The 19,600-nt window shown below is 36.6% G+C and overlaps 1 protein-coding gene across 6 annotated transcripts in view; it reads right to left on the bottom strand.

The window, feature by feature from the left end:
• The window catches only part of LOC127002088 (putative neural-cadherin 2), a 267,960-nt gene that overhangs the window by 206,538 nt on the left and 41,822 nt on the right, over positions 1–19,600 (bottom strand). For 5 of the 6 annotated variants that reach the window (XM_050867541.1, XM_050867544.1, XM_050867545.1 and 2 more), the window contains exon 2: positions 7,130–8,716. In XM_050867541.1, the coding sequence (XP_050723498.1) occupies positions 7,130–7,178 (49 nt within the window). In that variant the 5' untranslated portion in view covers positions 7,179–8,716. The remainder of the gene's footprint in view (positions 1–7,129; positions 8,717–19,600) is intronic. The other variant, XM_050867542.1, reaches the window with a different exon arrangement.

Genomic DNA, 19,600 nt, shown 5'->3' with positions numbered 1-19,600 from the left:
ATTACAGGTGAGCCAGGTGTGTGTGTGTGTGTGTGTGTGTGTGTGTGTGTGTGTGTGTGTGTGTGTGTGTAGAGGCATGAAAGAAGTTAGGTAAGAAGGAAGAAGAATAGGATGAGGAGGAGTAGGAGAAGGAGGAAAAGAAAGAGAAGGAAGAGGGGGAGGAAAGGAGGAGGAGGATGGAAATAAATAAGAGGAGAAAGACGGGGAGGAGGGGAAGGTGAAGGAAGAAGAAATTGTATGTGTGTGTAATTCACCTCTTGGTCTGCTGCGGGTCTCTCTCGAGACAGCCAGCCGTTCCCCTACGGATGGGCACAGAGCTCGTAGTACCGATCTTTGGGTAGGACTGAGACCACTCACACACAACACACCGCGACAACGAGGTCACAACTCCTTGCCTGACGTCGCGTACCTACTCACTACTAGGTGAACAGGGGCTACACGTGAAAGAAGATAAACCCAACTTATCTTCACCCGGCCGGGGAATTGAACCCCGGTCCTTCTGGTTGTGAGCCAGACGCTCTACCCGTGAGCTACCGGGCCGTAGATGTGTGTGTGTGTGTGTGTGTGTGTGTGTGTTTGAATCAGCAATATAAATGATCAGGTATAAAAATAATTAGAAAGAATATAAATGTGTTTGTGAAATGGTGATGTGCGCTATCTATGTTGATGGGTTAAGCAAATATAGTTTCAAATATTCTTTTGTCACGAGAAAAAATAGTAGTAGAAATAGTAGTAGTAGTAGTTGCTGCTGTTGTAGTTTTTGCTATTGTAGTAGTAGCATTAGTGGTAGTAGCAACAGCACTAATAATAATAATAATAATAATAATAATAATAATAATAATAATAATAATAATAATAATAATAATAATAATAATAATAATAATAATAATAATAATAATAATAATAATAATAATAACAATAGTGATGACCATATTGGATAATCGTTTAGAACCATCAGTATATATTATCTTTTCCTACAACCCATCCCGCTGAAGCTGATACAAGTCCCCGGAAACAGTGCCTTACCTTGCAGAACGGACACTTTATTTTACCGTATCAATATTTAACGTTTTTATCGGTGGACACGGTTTTAGCGGATGAATTTTCGTTTCGCAGCCGCGGCGCTGCGTAATATTTTCGGCCGGGACGGGGCGGAAATATTTAAGCGTGATAATCCATTTACTTTAGCCGAAGCAATCATTATAAAACACGCCGCCCGGAATAATGCTACACTTCAATATGCCGCTACTCATTTTCGGTCCGGCTGCAGTAACGTACGGCACACCACTCATTTCATAGTAGCTAAAATATATGAAAAGAGGTGTTTGAGAATTGGATATTTGAAAGGCGATAAACTGCCACTCCTTTTTTCCTCTGGTCAAGTACAATATAACTCATACTTGTTTTTGCTTCTTATTTCCACTGCAGTAACGTACGACACACAACTCATTTCATTGCACCTAAAATATATGAAAAGATGTGTTTGATAATTGAATATATGAAAATCGATATACTGTCACTCATTTTTTCCTTTGGCCAAGTATAATAGAACTCATACTTGTCTTCGCGTCTTATTTTCACTGCAGTAACGTGCGACACACAACTCATTTCATAGCACCTAAAATATATAAAAAAAGATGTGTTTGATAATTGAATATATGTATAGCGATATCCTGCAACTCATTTTCTTTCCTATTGCCCTGTAACGTACGACACTTCATATCCCTAACCTAATCCTCTCCTAAACTATCCCTTAAACTATGTAAAAAAAGTAGTTTGATAATTGACTGTATATTTTTTTACGTCAATGGAAATAGCTCATACTACTAATTTTTGCTCTTTATTTTCTGTCCGGCTGCAGTAACGTACGACACACAACTCATTTCAGACCCTAAAACTATGTAAAAAAAGAGATGTTTGATAATTGAATATATGTAAGGCGATAAACTGCCGCTCATTTTCAGTACGACACAGAGCTGCGCCTCATTTCGTAGCCCCTAAACTATATATAAAAAAAGATTAATAATTGAATATATTTTGTTTCCGTCAATGGACATAAAAAAACAAATAAAAGCCTACCAATGTACTGCCACTTACTTTTCATCTGATAAAGTATAATTTAACTCGTACCTGCACTTAATTTTGAAAGATGTAAGTTTTTAAAAGTGTTGACTATATCTGACACTAATAATGTATCCATAAGCTGTGAAATAAATGTTGGAAATTGAATAAAAAATGCCAGTATACCGCCACTCAGTTTCCCTCTGGTGCAGTACATTATAGGACCTCCTTTTTAAATCTATAGGTGTAAAAACAGTTTGAAGTATGTAGCACCCAATAGTTACAAAAAATAGTTGAAATTTGAATAATGAAGAGCCAGTACACTTCAACTCAATTTTCTTTTGGTGAAGTAAAATATAACTCACGTGCTTCCACCTCGTTTTAAAATCCGTAAACTATAAAATGAATGTGCTATGTGTAACACTCAATGCTAAATTAATAAATCATAAAAGAGTTGAAATTTGTATAAAAGCCAGCAAACTTCACCTACATATCCACGAAGTATAATATAACACTCATTCCTGCACCTCTTATTTAAATTCGTAAATAATAAAATGAATTGGCTATGTGTAACACTCAATACTAAATTAATAAATCATAAAAGAGTTGAAATTTGTATAAAAGCCAGCAAACTTCAACTACATATCCACGAAGTAAAATTTAACACACATTTCTGCACCTCATTTTTAAATCCGTAAATAATGAAATGAATTGGCTATGTGCAACACCCAATACTGAATTAAAAAAAAATCATAAAAGAGTTTAAATTCATATAAAATCCAGCAAACTTCACATACATATCCACGAAGTAAAATATAACACTCATTCCTGCACCTCTTATTTAAATTCGTAAACTATAAAATGAATGGGCTATGTGTAACACTCAACAAAAAAATAATAAATCATAAAAGAGTTGAAATTTGTATAAAAGCCAGCAAACTTCACCTACATATCCACGAAGTAAAATACGACACACATTCCTGCATCTCATATTTAAATCCGTAAGTAATAAAATGAATGTGCTATGTGTAACACTCAATACTAAATTAAAAAAATCATAAAAGAGTTGAAATTTGTATAAAAGCCAGCAAACTTCAACTACATATCCACGAAGTAAAATAGATCACACATTTTTGCACCTCATTTTTAAATCCGTAAATAATAAAATGAATTGGCTATGTGCAACACCCAATACTAAATTAAAAAAAATCATAAAAGAGTTGAAATTTGTATAAAAGCCAGCAAACTTCACCTACATATCCACGAAGTAAAATACGACACACATTCCTGCATCTCATATTTAAATCCGTAAGTGATAAAATGAATGTGCTATGTGCAACACCCAATACTAAATTAAAAAAATCATAAAAGAGTTGAAATTTGTATAAAAGCCAGCAAACTTCAACTACATATCCACGAAGTAAAATTTAACACACATTCATCAAACACCTCTTTTAGGGTAGGCGGTGGCGTAGGTGGTAGCGTACTGGGCTCACATTCACCGCGTGATGGACGACGCGGGTTCGAATCCCCACGCTACCACTCGGATTTTTCAGTCACCGCCGAGTGGCTTAAAACTACCCACATGCTGTCCTGAAGACCACCCATCAACCCGGACTCTAGAGGAAGCCGTCCAAGCGAATCAAGAACGAGTTCCGGGGGGTAGCATGAGCAATGCAAGATGGCACTATAAACACTCGCCTGCGCCAGAACAGGCTGGGCCGACCATCAGGCCCACCTGGAAGAAGCCTTGGGCCGATCATCAGGCCCCACCGGGAAGATGCTTACCGGCGCAACGTAAAAAACAAAACAAAAAAAAAAAAAACACACTCAATTTTAAATCCGTAAATAATAAAATGAATGGGCTATGTGTAACACTCAATACTAAATTAAAAAAATCATAAAAGAGTTAAAATTTGTATAAAAGCCAGCAAACTTCAACTACATATCCACGAAGTAAAATATAACTCACATGCTTCCACCTCATTTTAAATCCGTAAATAATAAAATGAATGTGCTATGTGTAACACTCAACAAAAAAATAATAAATCATAAAAGAGTTGAAATTTGTATAAAAGCCAGCAAACTTCAACTACATATCCACGAAGTAAAATATAACTCACATGCTTCCACCTCATTTTAAATCCGTAAATAATAAAATGAATGTGCTATGTGTAACACTCAACAAAAAAATAATAAATCATAAAAGAGTTGAAATTTGTATAAAAGCCAGCAAACTTCAACTACATATCCACAAAGTAAAATAGATCACACATTTCTGCACCTCATTTTTAAATCCGTAAATAATGAAATGAATTGGCTATGTGTAACACTCAATACTAAATTTTTAAAAATCATAAAAGAGTTTAAATTCATATAAAATCCAGCAAACTTCACCTACATATCCACGAAGTAAAATATAACACTCATTCCTGCACCTCTTATATAAATTCGTAAATAATAAAATGAATATGCTATGTGTAACACTCAATACTAAATTATTAAATCATAAAAAGAGTTGAAATTTATATAAAAGCCAACAAACTTTAACTACATATCCACGAAGTAAAATATAACACTCATTCCTGCACCTCTATTTAAATTCGTAAATAATAAAATGAATGTGCTATGTGTAACACTCAATACTAAATTATTAAATCATAAAAAGAGTTGAAATTTGTATAAAAGCCAACAAACTTCACCTACATATCCACGAAGTAAAATATAACACATTCCTGCACCTCATTTTAAATCTATAAGCTATGAAATGAGTTGGCTACGTGTATGCTTCTGTTGCGTTTCTTTCCTTTGATATCAAGAAACACACCTACCTGTACCGCATTTCGTGATCCGTAGACCATAATACGAAGGTTCAAAGCTGACTATATATAATACAAAATAATAAATCCATAATCATGAAATGAGTTGAAATTTGAATAGAGACCAGTATGTTGCTTCTCCATTTCTTTCCTTTGGAGTAAAATAACACACATTCACTTGGACCTCAATTCGTAATCGTCAATGAGAGTACAATTTTCAATATATATTAATACCCAATTATATACCAAAAAAAGGCGTACCAGCAGTAGAAGTAGAGAGTAATAGTAAAGGCAGAAAAAGTGGACGAAAAACATACCAAATCAGCTTTTATCTAAATTGAGAAAGTGTAGATGAGAGAAAAGTTAAGAAAAAGAAGCAGAATAAAATGAGAAAATGATGGAATGGAACGGAAACGGAGTGTGAAAAAGTGCTCGTAGTTGTATTAGGAGTAGCAAAACATACCAAATCAGCTTTTATCTAAATTGAGAAAGCGTGGATGAGAGAGAAGTTAAGAAGATAAAGGGAAAAAAAATTGGATGAACGAAATGATGGAACGAAATGAAAACGGGATGTGAAAAAGTACTTGTCGTAGTATTAGGAGTCGCAAAACATTTCAAATCACCTTTCATCCAAATTGAGAAAGTGTAGAAGAGAGAAAAGTTAAGAAGAAGAAGGAGAATAAAATGGTAGAAATGGTGGAATGAAATGAAAATGGGAAATGAAAAATTACTAGTAGTTGTATTAAGAGTCGCAAAACATTTCAAATCACCTTTCATTCAAATTGAGAAAGCGTGGATGAGAGAAAAGCTAAGAAGAAGAAGGAAAATAAAATGGTAGAATTGGTGGTATGAAATGAAAACAGAAGATGAAAAACTAGTAATTGTATTAGGAGTCGCAAAACATTTCAAATCACCTTTCATTCAAGTTGAAAAAGCGTGGATGAGAGAAAAGTTCAGAAGAAGAAGGAGAATAAAATGGTAGAAATGGTGGAATGAAATGAAAACAGAAGATGAAAAAGTAGTAGTAGTATTAGGAGTAACAAAACATTTCAAATCACCTTTCATCTAAATTGAGAAAGCGTGGATGAGAGAAAAGTTAAGAAGAAGAAGGAGAATAAAATGGTAGAAATGGTGGAATGAAATGAAAACAGAAGATGGAAAATTAGTAGTTGTATTAGGAGTAGCAAAACAAAGAGGAAAAAAAGCACTTCAAATCAGCTTTTACCTAAATTGAGAAAGTTGGAGATGGAGAAGGAGAATTGGATGGGAGAAATGATGGAATGAAATGAAAACAGAAGATGATAATTTAGTAGTTGTATTAGGAGTAGCAAAACATATCAGATCAACTGTTATCTAAATTGAGAAGGCGTGGATGAGAGAAAAGCTAAGAAGAAGAAGGAGAATAAAATGGAAGAAATGGTGGAATGAAATGAAAACAGAAGATGAAAAAGTACTAGTAGTAGTATTAGGAGTTGCAAAACATTTTAAATCACCTTTCATCCAAATTGAGAAAGCGTGAATGAGAGAAAAGTTAAGAAGAAAAGAGAGAGAATAAGATGTGAAAAGGATGGAATGAATTAAGAATAGGTGAAAAATAGTAGCGGTATAAATAAAATAAACCCCATTATCAACAGCATAAAAAGAGGACCCCACCCCACTTCAAATCAGCTTTTACCTAAATTGAGAAAACTTAAATGAAAGATGCTTTTAGAAGAAGAGGGATAGTTAGATGAGGAAAAAGATAGAACGAATTGAAAACAGGAAGTGAAAAAGTAGACGTAGTAGTAGTAGTAGTAGTAGTAGCAGCGTAGATGAGACAGTTATGTAGAAGAGGGAGAATTAAATGGAAAAAAAAAGATACATCGAAATGAAAACAGGAAGTGAAAAAGTAGTAATAGTAGTAGTAGTAGTAGTAGTAGTAGTAGTAGTAGTAGTGGTGGTAGTAGTAGTAGCAGCAGACGTAGAAGTAAAAACCATCACCACCATAAAAAAAGAGGGGAAAAAATCACTCCAAATCACCTTTTACCCAAATCGAACATGGGAACAAATAAACGTGAACACCTGGAGAAAGATAAAATAAAAGCAACAAACACATTAAAGAAGAAAAATGAGAATGGCAAACAAAAACAAAACAAAAATCGGTGAACACAAACTTTCAACGGGATCACCTAACGGAAAACTTTCAACTGGATCACCAAAACAGGACAGTCTTACAGGTTTACGGGGAACACAAAACAAGCGCTACTCACCCATCCACGTGCTGTTAGTGATGATCTGGAGTATCCTGGCGGGGTCCATGGTGAGAGGCGGTGATTCAGTCCTGTTTTATACGTGTTTTTTTTCCTTCTCTCCGCCGAGGGTTTAACTGAACATGGACCTTTTTTTTTTCTCTCTTTTACTGTTTTGTTTTTGTTTTTTGTTGTTGTGGTGTTTCCTTTCTCTTCCACCAAGATTTATTTTAGTCCTGTTTTATACGTTTTTTTTTTCTTCTCTCTCCGCCGAGGGTTGGACTGAAGGTGGATTTTGTTCGTTTCTTTCTTTACTGTTTTATTTTTTTGTATAGTATTTGCTCTTTTCTCCCACCAAGGTTTCGTTTTAGTCCTGTTTTATACGTGTTTTTTTCCTTCTCTCTGTCAAGGGTTTAACTGAAGATGGATTTTTTTTCGCTTCTTTCTTACTGTTTTTTTTTTGTTTGTTTTTTTGTTGTAGTATTTGCTTTTTCTCCCACAAGGTTTAGTTTTAGTCCTATTTTAAGTTTTTTTTTCTTCTTTCTCTCTGTCAAGGGTTTAACTGAAGATGGATTTTTTTTTTTCGTTGCTTACTGTTTTTTTCTTTGTGGTTGCTTTCTCTTCCACCAAGGTTTAGTTTTAGTCCTGTTTTAAGTGTTTGTTTCCTTCTCTGCCAAGGGAATTATTTATAGATGATTATTACTTCGTTTCTTACTGTTTTTTTCTTTGTGGTATTTGCTTTCTCTTCCACCAAGGTTTTGTTATAGTTATATTTTAAGTTATTTTTTTTTCTTTCTCTCTGCCAAGGGGATTAATTATAGATGATTATTTTATCGTTTCTTACTGTTTTTTTTCTTTGTGGTATTTGCTTTCTCTTCCACCAAGGTTTTGTTTAAGTTCTGATTTATAAGTGTTTTTTTTCTCTGCCAACGTGTAAGTCAAGATGTATTTTTTTTGGGGGGGGTATTTTTTCTTTTCGTGTATTTGTTTTTTCTCTCCCACCAAGGTTTAGTTCAAATAAGGAGACATCGTGTTTTTCGCTGTTTTTCTATTTTCATTTTTTTCCTTCTCCCCCACCAAGGTTTTTAGTCAGATATTTTCGTTTCGCTTTTTCTAACTTTTTTTATATTTTTCCTTTCCCTTTCCCACCAAGGTTCAAGTTACATATTTTTTCTCTTGTTCTTATTACTTTCATCGGCGTATCTTTTATTTTATTTTTTCTCTTAACGCTTTGCCTGATTATTTATTTTTTACTTATTTTCACGTTTCTTTTCTCCACCGATATTTTTTGTTTGCCATTCTCATTTTTCTTCTTTTTTTTCTTCTATTTTTCTCCTTATTTATTTCACCTGTTCACATTTTTCTTCGTTTGTTTCCTATATCAACCTGTTTTTCTTGTCTGTTTGTTTTCTTCTGTTAATTTTATATATACTTTTCTCTTTACGTGGATTAACTTACTCTCTTTCGTTTATATTCTCTAACACTTTAATTTGTCTTCCTTTCTCTGATCTTTCTTCTCTATATTTATTTTATTTACTTCTTCTCAAGGTGTTCACGTCATTTCTCTATCACTTTTTTTTTCTTCAATATATCTTTTGCTTTTCCTACCTGTAACATTTCATTATTAATATGTTTTACTTTCTTTCATATTTACTTTTTTTTTACATAGTGTGAGGAATTTGTGGAGAGAGAAAAGGGGAGGTGGGAAAGTAGGAAGTCCAGGAAGAAATGCGAAAAGGGAGTAAAGAGTAGATGACTAGATTAAGTAGAAAAGAATAAAACAGAAAGAAAAAATAAAAGTAACAAAAATAAAAGGAAGAAGGAAGACGAAGACACAAAAAAAAGCATCGATGGAGAACACAAACGAAAGAAAATAAATAGTAAAAAAAACTGGCGATGTTAGACTTAAAATAAAAACACCGATGGAGAGAATTAAAGGCGAAAGAGGAAGATAAAAGCAGACGAAAACCTACAAGAGGAACAAGTCAGTACACACACACACACACACACACACACACACACACACACACACACACACACACACACACACACACACACACACACACACACACACACACACACACACACACACACACACACACACACACACACACACACACACACACACAAACAAAAAAGAAGGATGTATTTTCTCTGAAGTGGGTAATTTGTATGTCCTTCAAGAGGCCTTCCAGAGGGGGACATGAAGCGTGGGGAATAGACAGTAACTACCACAACAAACAGACTTCAAGGAGGGGACAGGAGAGCAGGAAGGGACTAGGAGAGACACGAGTACAATAGGCCTTGATTGGGCGGACCGGAAAAGCTTGGGAATGGACTCTAAGGGCTACGAAGAGAGAGAAAAAAAAGGGGAGAGGGAGAAAAACTAGCGTGGGAGGGAAAGGTGTAGGTACAGGTGTTCGCCGGCAGGTAAGAGTTTCCTTTAGTGTGATAGAGAAAAGTTTATTTGGTATAGGAGAGAGAGAGGGAGAGAGAGAGAGGGAGAAAAACAGAATCGGATTGTGTAAGAGAGAATGGTTAGGTAAGCTTGCCTGAGGGTATAGACGAAGGAGGAGGAGGAGGAGGAGGAGGAGTCCGTTCGTTTAAAGAGGGAAAAAGATGAGAGAAACCTATAGGAAAAAAAGATGAGTGGGAAGAATGTACTAGAGAAGGACCAGGAGGAGGAGGAGGAGGAAATAAAGAAGAGAAAAAAAGTAGTTGAAGATCGAAGTGAAGGAGGAAGGAAAAAAATGAAGGAAGAAATGAGAAAGGAAGTAAAAAACGTTAAAATGCACCGTAAAACTCTCCACTTTGAATCCTCCTCCTCCTCCTCCTCCTCCTCCTCCTCTCTTCTTGGGTCTTGTTTTTTTTTCTTTTCCGTCTTCTTTATTTCTTCGTCTTGTTTAATGGTTTGTCTTGTTTCGTAGATTAGAGTAGATGGTAGCAACAACAAACAGCCTAGTTAGGACCAAGAAGTCTGTTGCTATTTGCTTTTCCTTTGTACTTCTTTATTCGTCCTCCTCCTCTTCTACCTCCTCCTCCTCCTCCTCCTCCTCCTCCTCCTCCTCCTCCTCCTGTTACTTTCCATGCCTTCTTTTGATCTCTTTTGCTCCTCCTCCTCCTAATCTTTCTTCTCCTCCTCCTCCTCCTCCTCCTCCTCCTCCTCCTCCTCTGTCTTAAGTGTACCTATTGTAACTTGCTCTGTTAGTTTCTTCCTTCTCTCCTTCCATTCTTCCTCACTGACTCATCCTAGCGTCCTTTCTTCCCAATTCGCTTCCTTTTTGTTCCTTTTTTTCTCCCTTCCTCCCTCCTTTCCTTGCCTTCCATCCTTCCTTCCTTTGTTCCTGACCCTCCGTTTTTTCGTTCTTCCCTCCCTTTCTTCCTATCCTTCCTTACTCTTTCTTCCTTTCTTCTTTCCTCTGTAATCTAGCCTTTCTTCTTCATCTCCTTCCTTTTTCTTCTTGTCTTGTTTCCTTCTCCTTGACCTAACCTGACCCTGCCTTCCTTCTTTTCTCCCTTCCTGATAAAACCTTCCAACCTTCCTTCCTTTCCCTCCTCCTACCTTCCTACCTTATTTCCTTTCCTTCATTCCTACCATCCTCTTTTTCCTTCCTACCTTCCTTGTTTCCTTGGTATCTTCCCTTCTTCTCTCCTTTTCTAGCATTCCTTCCTTCCTCTCTATCTTTGTTCCTTTCATTCCTACTCTTTGCCTATTTTTGCCTTTCCCCTTCCTTTCTCTTCTTCCTTTCTTCCTCCCTTCCTCCCCGATCTAACCATTTTTTTCCTACTTGCCTTCCTCTCTGGCTTCTTTCCTCTCTTCCTGACCCGGCCTCCTTTCCTCCATTGCTTTCTCTACTTCATTCCTTCCTCTCTGTCTACCTCCCTCCCTCCTCCTCTTCCTGACAACCTCCCTCCCGCCCGGTCCTCAATTTCCCTCGCCTGGGTTGGCTTCGCGATCCACGTCAGCGCGGGAGGTTTAGTGTCCCCGTCCTGTCTGGCGTGAATTCCCGTGTTGCTCCTCATCCTCGTGTGTCTCGGAGGCTTATCAGTGATTGCGGATTGTTCTGAGGGTGCGTTTTCGTCTTCCTCTTCCTCACTTTGTATTTCTCTGTCTTTTCGTTTGTCTTGTTGTGTGTGTGTGTGTGTGTGTGTGTGTGTGTGTGTGTGTGTGTGTGTGTGTTTTAACACCAAAGGAGACAGCTCAAGGGCACACAAAAAAAGGAAACAAAAAAAAATATAAAAAAATCCCGCTACTCGCTGCTCCTACAAAAAAGAATCAAAAGAGGTGGCCGACAGAGAGGTCAATTTCAGGAGGAGAGGTGTGTGTGTGTGTGTGTGTGTGTGTGTGTGTGTGTGTGTGTGTGTGTGTGTGTGTGTGTGTGTGTGTGTGTGTGTGTGAATTTCTGTTGCCTCTTCTCTTCCTCAGTTTATTAACGCCTCTAGTTTTTTTTTTGTCCTGTTTTGTGTTGTCCTTTTTCGTCTTTATCTATCTTTCTTTTTCTCTGTTTCCCTTCCTTTTCGTCTTGTTTAAATGGTTGGTCTTTTTGTTTTGTGTGTGTGTGAATTTCTGTTTCCTCTTCTCTTTCTCGGTTTATTAACGCCTACAGTTTTTTTTGTGTTTAGTGATGCCCTTTTCCGTCTTTATCCAATTTTCCTTTTCTCTGTTTCCCTTCCATTTCGTCTTGCGTAAATGGTTGGTCTTGTTTTTTATTTGTGTGAATTCTTGTGTTTCTTCTTCTTCTCTACCTCGGTTTATCAGTGACGTGGTTTCTTCTTCTGTCTCGTGTTCTTGTTTCTCGTCTTCATCTCTGTTTCTCTTTCTCCGTGTCTTTCTTTCTCTTCTTTTCCGGTTTGTTGTGTGTGAACTCTCTTGCGTCTTCTTCTCTTTTATTTCCTTGTCTTATCAATGACTGTGGATTCTTATTTTCTTCTTTCTTCGTGTTCGTCTTTCTCGTCTCTATCTCTGTTTCTCTTCCTTTGTCTCTGTGCATCTTCTCCTTTTTGTTGTGTGTGAATTCTCTCGTTCCTTCTCTTCCTTGGTTTATCAATGACGGGGGATAATTCTTCTTACTCGACTTTTATCTCTCTTTTGGTTTCTTTATTTTATTTCGTGTCTAATGGTCTGATTTTGTGTGTTCTTTCTCTTGCTTCTTATTCTCCGATTCCTCGTTATTTCAGTGATTGTGGATTGTTTTTCCGAGTTGGGTTATGCTGTCTGGTCTTTGTCTATCTCTCTGTGTGTTTCTTCTCTTCTTGTTTGTCTTGTAATGTCTTCTTGTGTATAATTATTTTCTTTTCCCTTTTCCTCTCTTCTTCTTGGGTCATGTTTTATTTTTTCTTTACCGTCTTGTTTTTTTTTCGTCTTGTCTAATGGTTTGTCTTGTTTTGTGTGAATTCTCGTGTTTTTTTCCTCTATCGTCTTCTTTTCTTGCTTTGTCTTGGCTAATGGTTTGTCTTGTTTTGCGTGAATTCTCCTGTTTTCTCTGCTTCTTCTTTTCTTCGTGCGAATTTTTCCCTTTAGTTGTCTTGTTCTTCCTCGTCTTTATCTCTCCTTTTCTCTGCTTCTCCTTGCTCCTCTGCTTCTTCTCTCTTCTTTTCCTTTCTTTGTACGATTTGTTCCTCTGGTTTGTTTTATTCTTTCTCACCTTTATCTCTCTCTGTCTCTTTTTACTTGTTCCTCCGTTTCTCCTTGTTCCTGTATGTCTCCTTGTTCCTTTATGTCTCCTTGTTCCTCTGTTTCTCCTTGTTTCTGTTTCTCCTTGTTCCCCTATGTCTCTTTGTTCCTGTTTCTCCTTGTTCCTCTGTTTCTCCTTGTTCCTCTATGTCTCCTTGTTCCTCTATGTCTCCTTGTTCCTCTATGTCTCTTTGTTCCGCTGTTTCACCTTGTTGCCCTCTTTCTCCTTGTTCGTCTCGTCTATCGGTTCGTCGTGTTGTCGTGTGCAAATCTCCGTGTTTTTTTATGTGTTATCTTTCGTGTGTGTTTCTGGGGCATCAAGGTCTCCTCATGGCGATCCTGTTTGCTTTTCCTCTCCTGCTCTTGTTTCCCTTGGTCCTGGTTCTTGTATTCCTTGTCTAGTGTTTGGTCTGTCCTGTTTATTTTGCTTCTTTGCCTTCTTTCTTTGTATCCGTCTGCATTTGTTTACGTTGATTCTGTTACTTACTTTTCTCTTTTCTCTTGTTTTCTCATTTTTGGATTTTTTTGTCTACTTTTCTTTCCTATTTTTTGTCTCTTATCTCTACCTATCTTTCTATCTATCTTTAATTGTTTACGTTGATTTTGTTACTTATTGATCCCTTTCCTCTTGTTTTCTCTTTTTTGGATTCTTTTTTGTCTTCTCTTTTCTCCATTTTTTTTTTGTCTTTTATCTCTCTTTACCTGTATGTCTTTCTATCTATCTTTAATTGTTTACGTTGTTTTTGTTACTTACTTTTCCCTTTTCTTGTTTTCTCTTTTATTTTTGTCTACGATTTTTTCCTTCTATTTTTTTGGTCTCTATCTCCCTTTCTTTATATCTTTACGCTTTGACGATTCTTATGTTTACTTCTATCCCATTCTACTTTTTTTTTATCAGTAATTTATATTCGATTTGTTTCTCATGTTTGGTATTCTTATTTAGGTGCTCATACTACAATTGTCATTTTTGTTTTTATTCATTAAGTGCTTATATCTTGTTATTTCTTTGTTGATAAATTCTTCAAGGTAAGCATCAGAGAACTCGATTTCTTTTAACTATTCCTAAGCGTTAATCTTAAACACTATATTTTGTTTCTCTCACTTTGAGATGGAACAGCCGTTTTTCATGTTCAAATATTTTCCTCCAGTTTTCCCTTTTTGTCGTTTCAATATTTCTTAAATAAATAACAAAGGAGTATATTTTTTATGACTTGCAATGCGTGTTGAAATAAGAATAAACATGTTTTTTCCACTTTCCGTGTCTCTATACTTTCAAAACAGGTAATAAAAGAATATGTTTGTTTCTATGACTTCTAATTGACAGAGCAAACACACACACACACACACACACACACACACACACACACACACACACACACACACACACACACACACACACACTCTCTCTCTCTCTCTCTCTCTCTCTCTCTCTCTCTCTCTCTCTCTCTCTCTCTCTCTCCCCCTTTACAGAATAATAAAGAACCCTCATTTATCACTCGCCCCTAAGCTCACTGTACACAAGGCTCAGTGTCGCGCAAGAGCAAGGACCCGGTATAGTGTGTCCTTGTACCCGCGCGCTGGAGTAATAAGAATGACTTGTTTTCTCCTCCCAAATACCTCGCCAACGACACAGTCCATTAGCAAATACATGGATACAAAGGGAATATTTCAGCGGGCACTTGTTGGAGAATGGTTGTGCAAGATTCTGTGCGAGTTTATTGTTTTTTTGTGTTGTTTTGTTTGGGTGAAGCTGTAAGGTAGGGAAAGGTAAAAACAAAGAGAGAGAGAGAGAGAGAGAGAGAGAGAGAGAGAGAGAGTGAGAGAGAGGAGAGAGAGAGAGAGAGAGAGAAAAAGAGAGAGGAGAGAGAGGAAATGAGAGAGAGGAGAATGAGAGAGAGAGAGGGAAATGAGAGAGAGAGAAATGGGAGAGAGAGGAAATGGGAGAGAGAGGGGGGAAATGGGAGAGAGAGAGAGAGGGGGGAAATGTGAGAGAGAGGGGGGAAATGAGAGAGAGAGAGAGGGGGGAAATGAGAGAGAGAGAAATGAGAGAGAGAAATGGGAGAGAGAGGGGGAAATGAGAGAGAGGGGAAATGAGAGAGAGAGAGGAAATGGGAGAGAGAGGAAATGAGAGAGAGAGGGGAAATGGGAGAGAAGGGGGAAATGAGAGAGAGAGAGGAAATGGAGAGAGAGGGGGAAATGAGAGAGAGAGGGGAAATGGGGAGAGAGAGGGAAATGGAGAGAGAGAGAGAGAGGGGAAAAGAGAGAGAGAGGGGGTGGAAAAGAGAGAGAGAGGAAATGGGAGAGAGAGAGAGAGAGAGAGAGAGAGAGAGAGAGAGAGAGAGAGAGAGAGAGAGAGAGAGAGAGAGAGAGAGAGAGAGAGAGAGAGAGAGAGAGAGAGAGAGAGAGAGAGAGATAATGAAAGAAATAGAGAAGTGTAAGATATGAACGAACGAATGGAAGAGAGAAAAAAAAGAAATAAAGAAGAAATGAAGGAAAGAATGAGAGAGAAAGAAGGAAAGAAATAGAGAGAGAGAGAGAGAATGAAAGAAATAGAGAGGTGTAAGATATGAATGAACGAATGGAAGAGAGAAAGAAGGAAAGAAATAAAGAAAACATGAAGGAAAGAATGAGAGAGAAAGAAGGAAAGAAATAAAGAAAACACGAAGGAAAGAATGAGAGAGAAAGAAGGAAAGAAATATAGAAGACATGAAGGAAAGAATGAGAGAGAAAGAAGGAAAGAAATAAAGAAAACACGAAGGAAAGAATGAGAGAGAAAGAAGGAAAGAAATAAAGAAAACACGAAGGAAAGAATGAGAGAGAAAGAAGGAAAGAAAGAAAGAAGGAGCAGGAACATATGAAGGAAAGAGTAACAGGAAAAGAGTAGAGAAATAAAACAAACAAAAAAGAGATTAAAGATGAAGAGAAAATAAGAGAGAGAAAGAGATAATAAAATAAAAGAGGGTGAAGAAACATATGAGGGAAAGAATAAGAGAAAAAGAAGCAATAGAGAAACACAGAAAACAAGAGATGGAGGAAAAATAATAGATATACATAACATAAACTTGCATTCATCACTTAAAACAAAACAAACAAAACAAACAAAACAAACTCCAGCACACATTTTATATTGTAGTGAAATTGTCCTGTTTTGCCCAAAGAAAAAAAGTAAAAAACAAATAAAGAACAGAATTAAAATGCAAAGTTCAGTGTCCTTTTGTCCACCTGGTTTCCCTTTCCCCTCCTTAACGTACCTGTTGCCACCTTTAACGGCTAATTATGCTTGCCCAGGTGAAGGCGAGAGAGAGAGAGAGAGAGAGAGAGAGAGAGAGAGAGAGAGAGAGAGAGAGAGAGAGAGAGAGAGAGAGAGAGAGAGAGAGAGAGAGAGAGGTGGCGGGGATGAGAAGAAAGGGAGAGAGAAAAGATGAAAAGAAGAAAGGAAAGGATGGTAGAATGAATATAGGGGATGTAGAAAGGCGTAGAAAAATGAGGAAAAAATAAGAATGTAAATAGTTAACGAGTTCTAGATTGTAATTTACTTAATATTGTTTCGCTGGGAAAAGACGGGACTCGAAAAAGGAGTATCTGTTTCAAAGGTCTAAGTCCATATCTAAACATTTTCAGCCCAATTATCATCTTATATTTCCACCTCACAAACTCTAAACCTATTTTTTAAGCCCCAAGTCCAGCTCTAAGTTTTTCAGGTCCTTGGAGTTTATCTCTCAACCTAAAAGTCCAATGTATATGAAAGTGGAAATGATTAAAACGCAGAGTATAGAATAAAATAAACGGAAAAGCAGTTCTACATAGCTACACTTGTTAGAAAGACTAGACTTGGGAGCGGCGAGTAGCGGGCTTTTTTTTTTTTTTGTACCCTTTTTGTCGCCCTTGAGCCGTATCCTTTGATGTAAAAAAGGAAAAAGGAGGAGTTGATATATGAATTACGGAAGAAAGAAAAAACTAACTAATGTCTACCTAAACACATCAGCAAGGAAAGCAATAAAGGTACGAAAAAAAGATAAAAGGGGAGGAAGGCAGAACGGACGAAAAAAAAAATAGTGGAGGAGGGAAGGAAGGAAGGGAGGGAGGAAGGGAATGAGAAAGAGAGTATAGTTGGCAACCTCTCCAGTGCTATTGTTTTGCATTTCATTGTTTCAGAAATTGTTATTGGGTCGAATCGTACAACTGATGACTTTTTTCCCTTGTTTTGTAGTAGTAGTAGTAGTAGTAGTAGTAGTAGTAGTGATAGTAGTAGTAGTAGTAGTAGTTGTTGTTGTTGTTGCTGTTTTTGATGGAGTTGGTGGTTTGACAATGTGTGTGTGTGTGTGTGTGTGTGTGTGTGTGTGTGTGTGTGTGTGTGTGTTGGTGTATGTAATGGAAAAATAACACTTTTTGAATAGAGCGCTGGCATTGATTTATAGATCTCTTTTGTACACACACACGCACACGCACACGCACACACACACACACACACACACACACACACACACACACACACACACACACACACACACGATCGAGACATCTCTCTCTCTCTCTCTCTCTCTCGTGCTCTGCCTCCATATCCACTAATCACAGGTATCTTTTTTGCCCCTTCCTTCCCTCTCATGCCTTCCCTTCCTTTCCGAGCATCTGCACACTCCTTTTTTCCCCTTCTCTCCCCTCAGTCCACTTCCTCCTCGACGCCCCTCTCGCCCACGTTAACAATGGATGGGGAAGAATATTGCGTTGATTGTGTGAGATAACTTACGACAGGTATTCTCGACTTGTTAGGGAAGTTGGTGGAGAGTTTCATGTTCGGGATCTGATTATGAGGATTGTCGTGTTCGTGGTTGTGATGCTGGGAGGGTTAGATAAGAAGGGAAGGTTTGATTAAATATGAAAATGGAGATGATTGAAGACGAAAACGTTTAGATAAGAGGTAAAGTAAGAATGAATATGAAAGTGGAGATGGATAAAGACGAGAAATGTTTTATAAAATGATTAGCATAGGAGTTTTAGATACAAAGCTCAGTCAGTATTGTTTCATAAGTAAAGGGCTGTTGAATGAAAGGTAAAACAAAAAAGAGAGAAAAATAGATATGAATATAAAAATGGAAATGGATTAAGACGAGAAGTATAAAATATAATAAATAGCAAAGTAGGTCTCTATATTACAAAGTTATCAATATTCTTTGTTTCGTAGGTAAAGAGAAGTAGATTAAAAGGTAAATAGGAGGAAAATAACTATGAATATAAAAATGGAAATTGATAAAGACGAAAAATGTGTTATAAAATGATTAGCAAAGTAGTTTTATATGAAAGGTTCACTCACTATTGTTTCGTAAGTAAAGGGCTGTTGAATGAAAGGTAAAATAAAAGAGAAAAATGGTTATGAATATATAAATGGAAATGGATTAAGACGAGAAGCATAAAATATAAAAAAATAGCAAAGTAGGTTTCTATATTACAAAATTGTCAATATTCTTTGTTTCGTAGGTAAAGAAAAGTAAAATAATAGGTAAATAAAAGAGGATAATAGCTATAGATATGAAAATGGAAATAGGTTAAGACGTGAAGTATAAAATAAAAAAAATAGCAAAGTATGTTTCTATATTACAAAGTTGTCAGTATTCTTTGTTTCGTAGGTAAAGAGAAGTAGAATGAAAGGCAAATAAGAGAAAAATGGCTGTGAATATTAAAATGGGAATAGATTAAGACGAGGAATATTAAATAACATCAGCAAAGTAGTTTTCGATATATAGCTCAGTCAATATTGTTCTTTCGTAAGTAAAGGGCAGTAGAATGAAAGGTAAATAAAAGAGGACAATTGCTGTAAGTATGAAAATGGAAATAGATTAAGACGATAAGTATAAAATTAAAAAATAAATACCAAAGTAGGTTTCTATGCAAAGTTCAGTCAATATTGTTTCGAAAGTCAAAGGCAGTAGAGTGAAAGATAAATAAAAGAGGAAAACATCTATGAATACGAAAATAATAGATCAAGACGAGAAGCATCGAAAAGTAAAAGAGCAAAGTAGTTCTTGGTAGAAAGTTTAGTCAATGTTGTTTCATAGGTGAAAGACAGGACTTGGAAAGGTAAACAACAGGGGGAAAAAAATGACAAAAGTGAAGTTGGATTAAAATGAAAAGTGTAGAATAGAATTGCAAAGGACAAGAAGAGTTAGCATTATTTTGTCGTAGGTAAAAGACAGGACTCGGAAAGGTAAACAAGAGGTGGAAAAATGATATGAAAGTGAAGTTGGATTATAACGAAAAATATTGAATGAAATGAAGGACAAGAAGAGTTAGCATTATTTTCTCGTAGGCAAAAGACAGGACTCGGAAAGGTAAACACGAGTGAAACTGGACTAAAACGAAAAGTATAGAATGAAATGAAAGACAAGAAGAGTTAGCATTATTTTCTCGTAGGTAAAAGACAGGACTCGGAAAGGTAAACAAGAGTGAAATTGGACTAAAACGAAAAGCATAGAATGAAATAACAAAGAACAAAAAGAGTTAGCATCATTTTATCATAGGTGAAAGACTGAACTCGGAAAGCCAAAGGTCAACAATAACAACAAGTATAAAAGTAGAAATAGTGTTTACTCGATATCGCTTCATAGGTAAAATACAGGATTCCGAAACGTTAACATAAAAAGGAATATAGCAAACATGAAAATGGGAATGAAGTGAAACGAAAAGCACATAACAAATAGAAAAGGAGTCCTATATACGTACAAAGTTATTATATTTCGTAAGAAAAGCCCCGTTCACACTGTGTCGACTCTGGGCCACGACAACCCAGCGACTTTTAGGCCCCCTTCACACTGCGCCAAATC

Source organism: Eriocheir sinensis, chromosome 22, assembly GCF_024679095.1.
Source record: "Eriocheir sinensis breed Jianghai 21 chromosome 22, ASM2467909v1, whole genome shotgun sequence".
In the NCBI taxonomy this organism is placed as follows: domain Eukaryota; kingdom Metazoa; phylum Arthropoda; class Malacostraca; order Decapoda; family Varunidae; genus Eriocheir; species Eriocheir sinensis.
The sequence above is the reverse complement of the archived record's forward strand: the minus strand, read 5'-3'. Positions and strand labels throughout refer to the sequence as shown.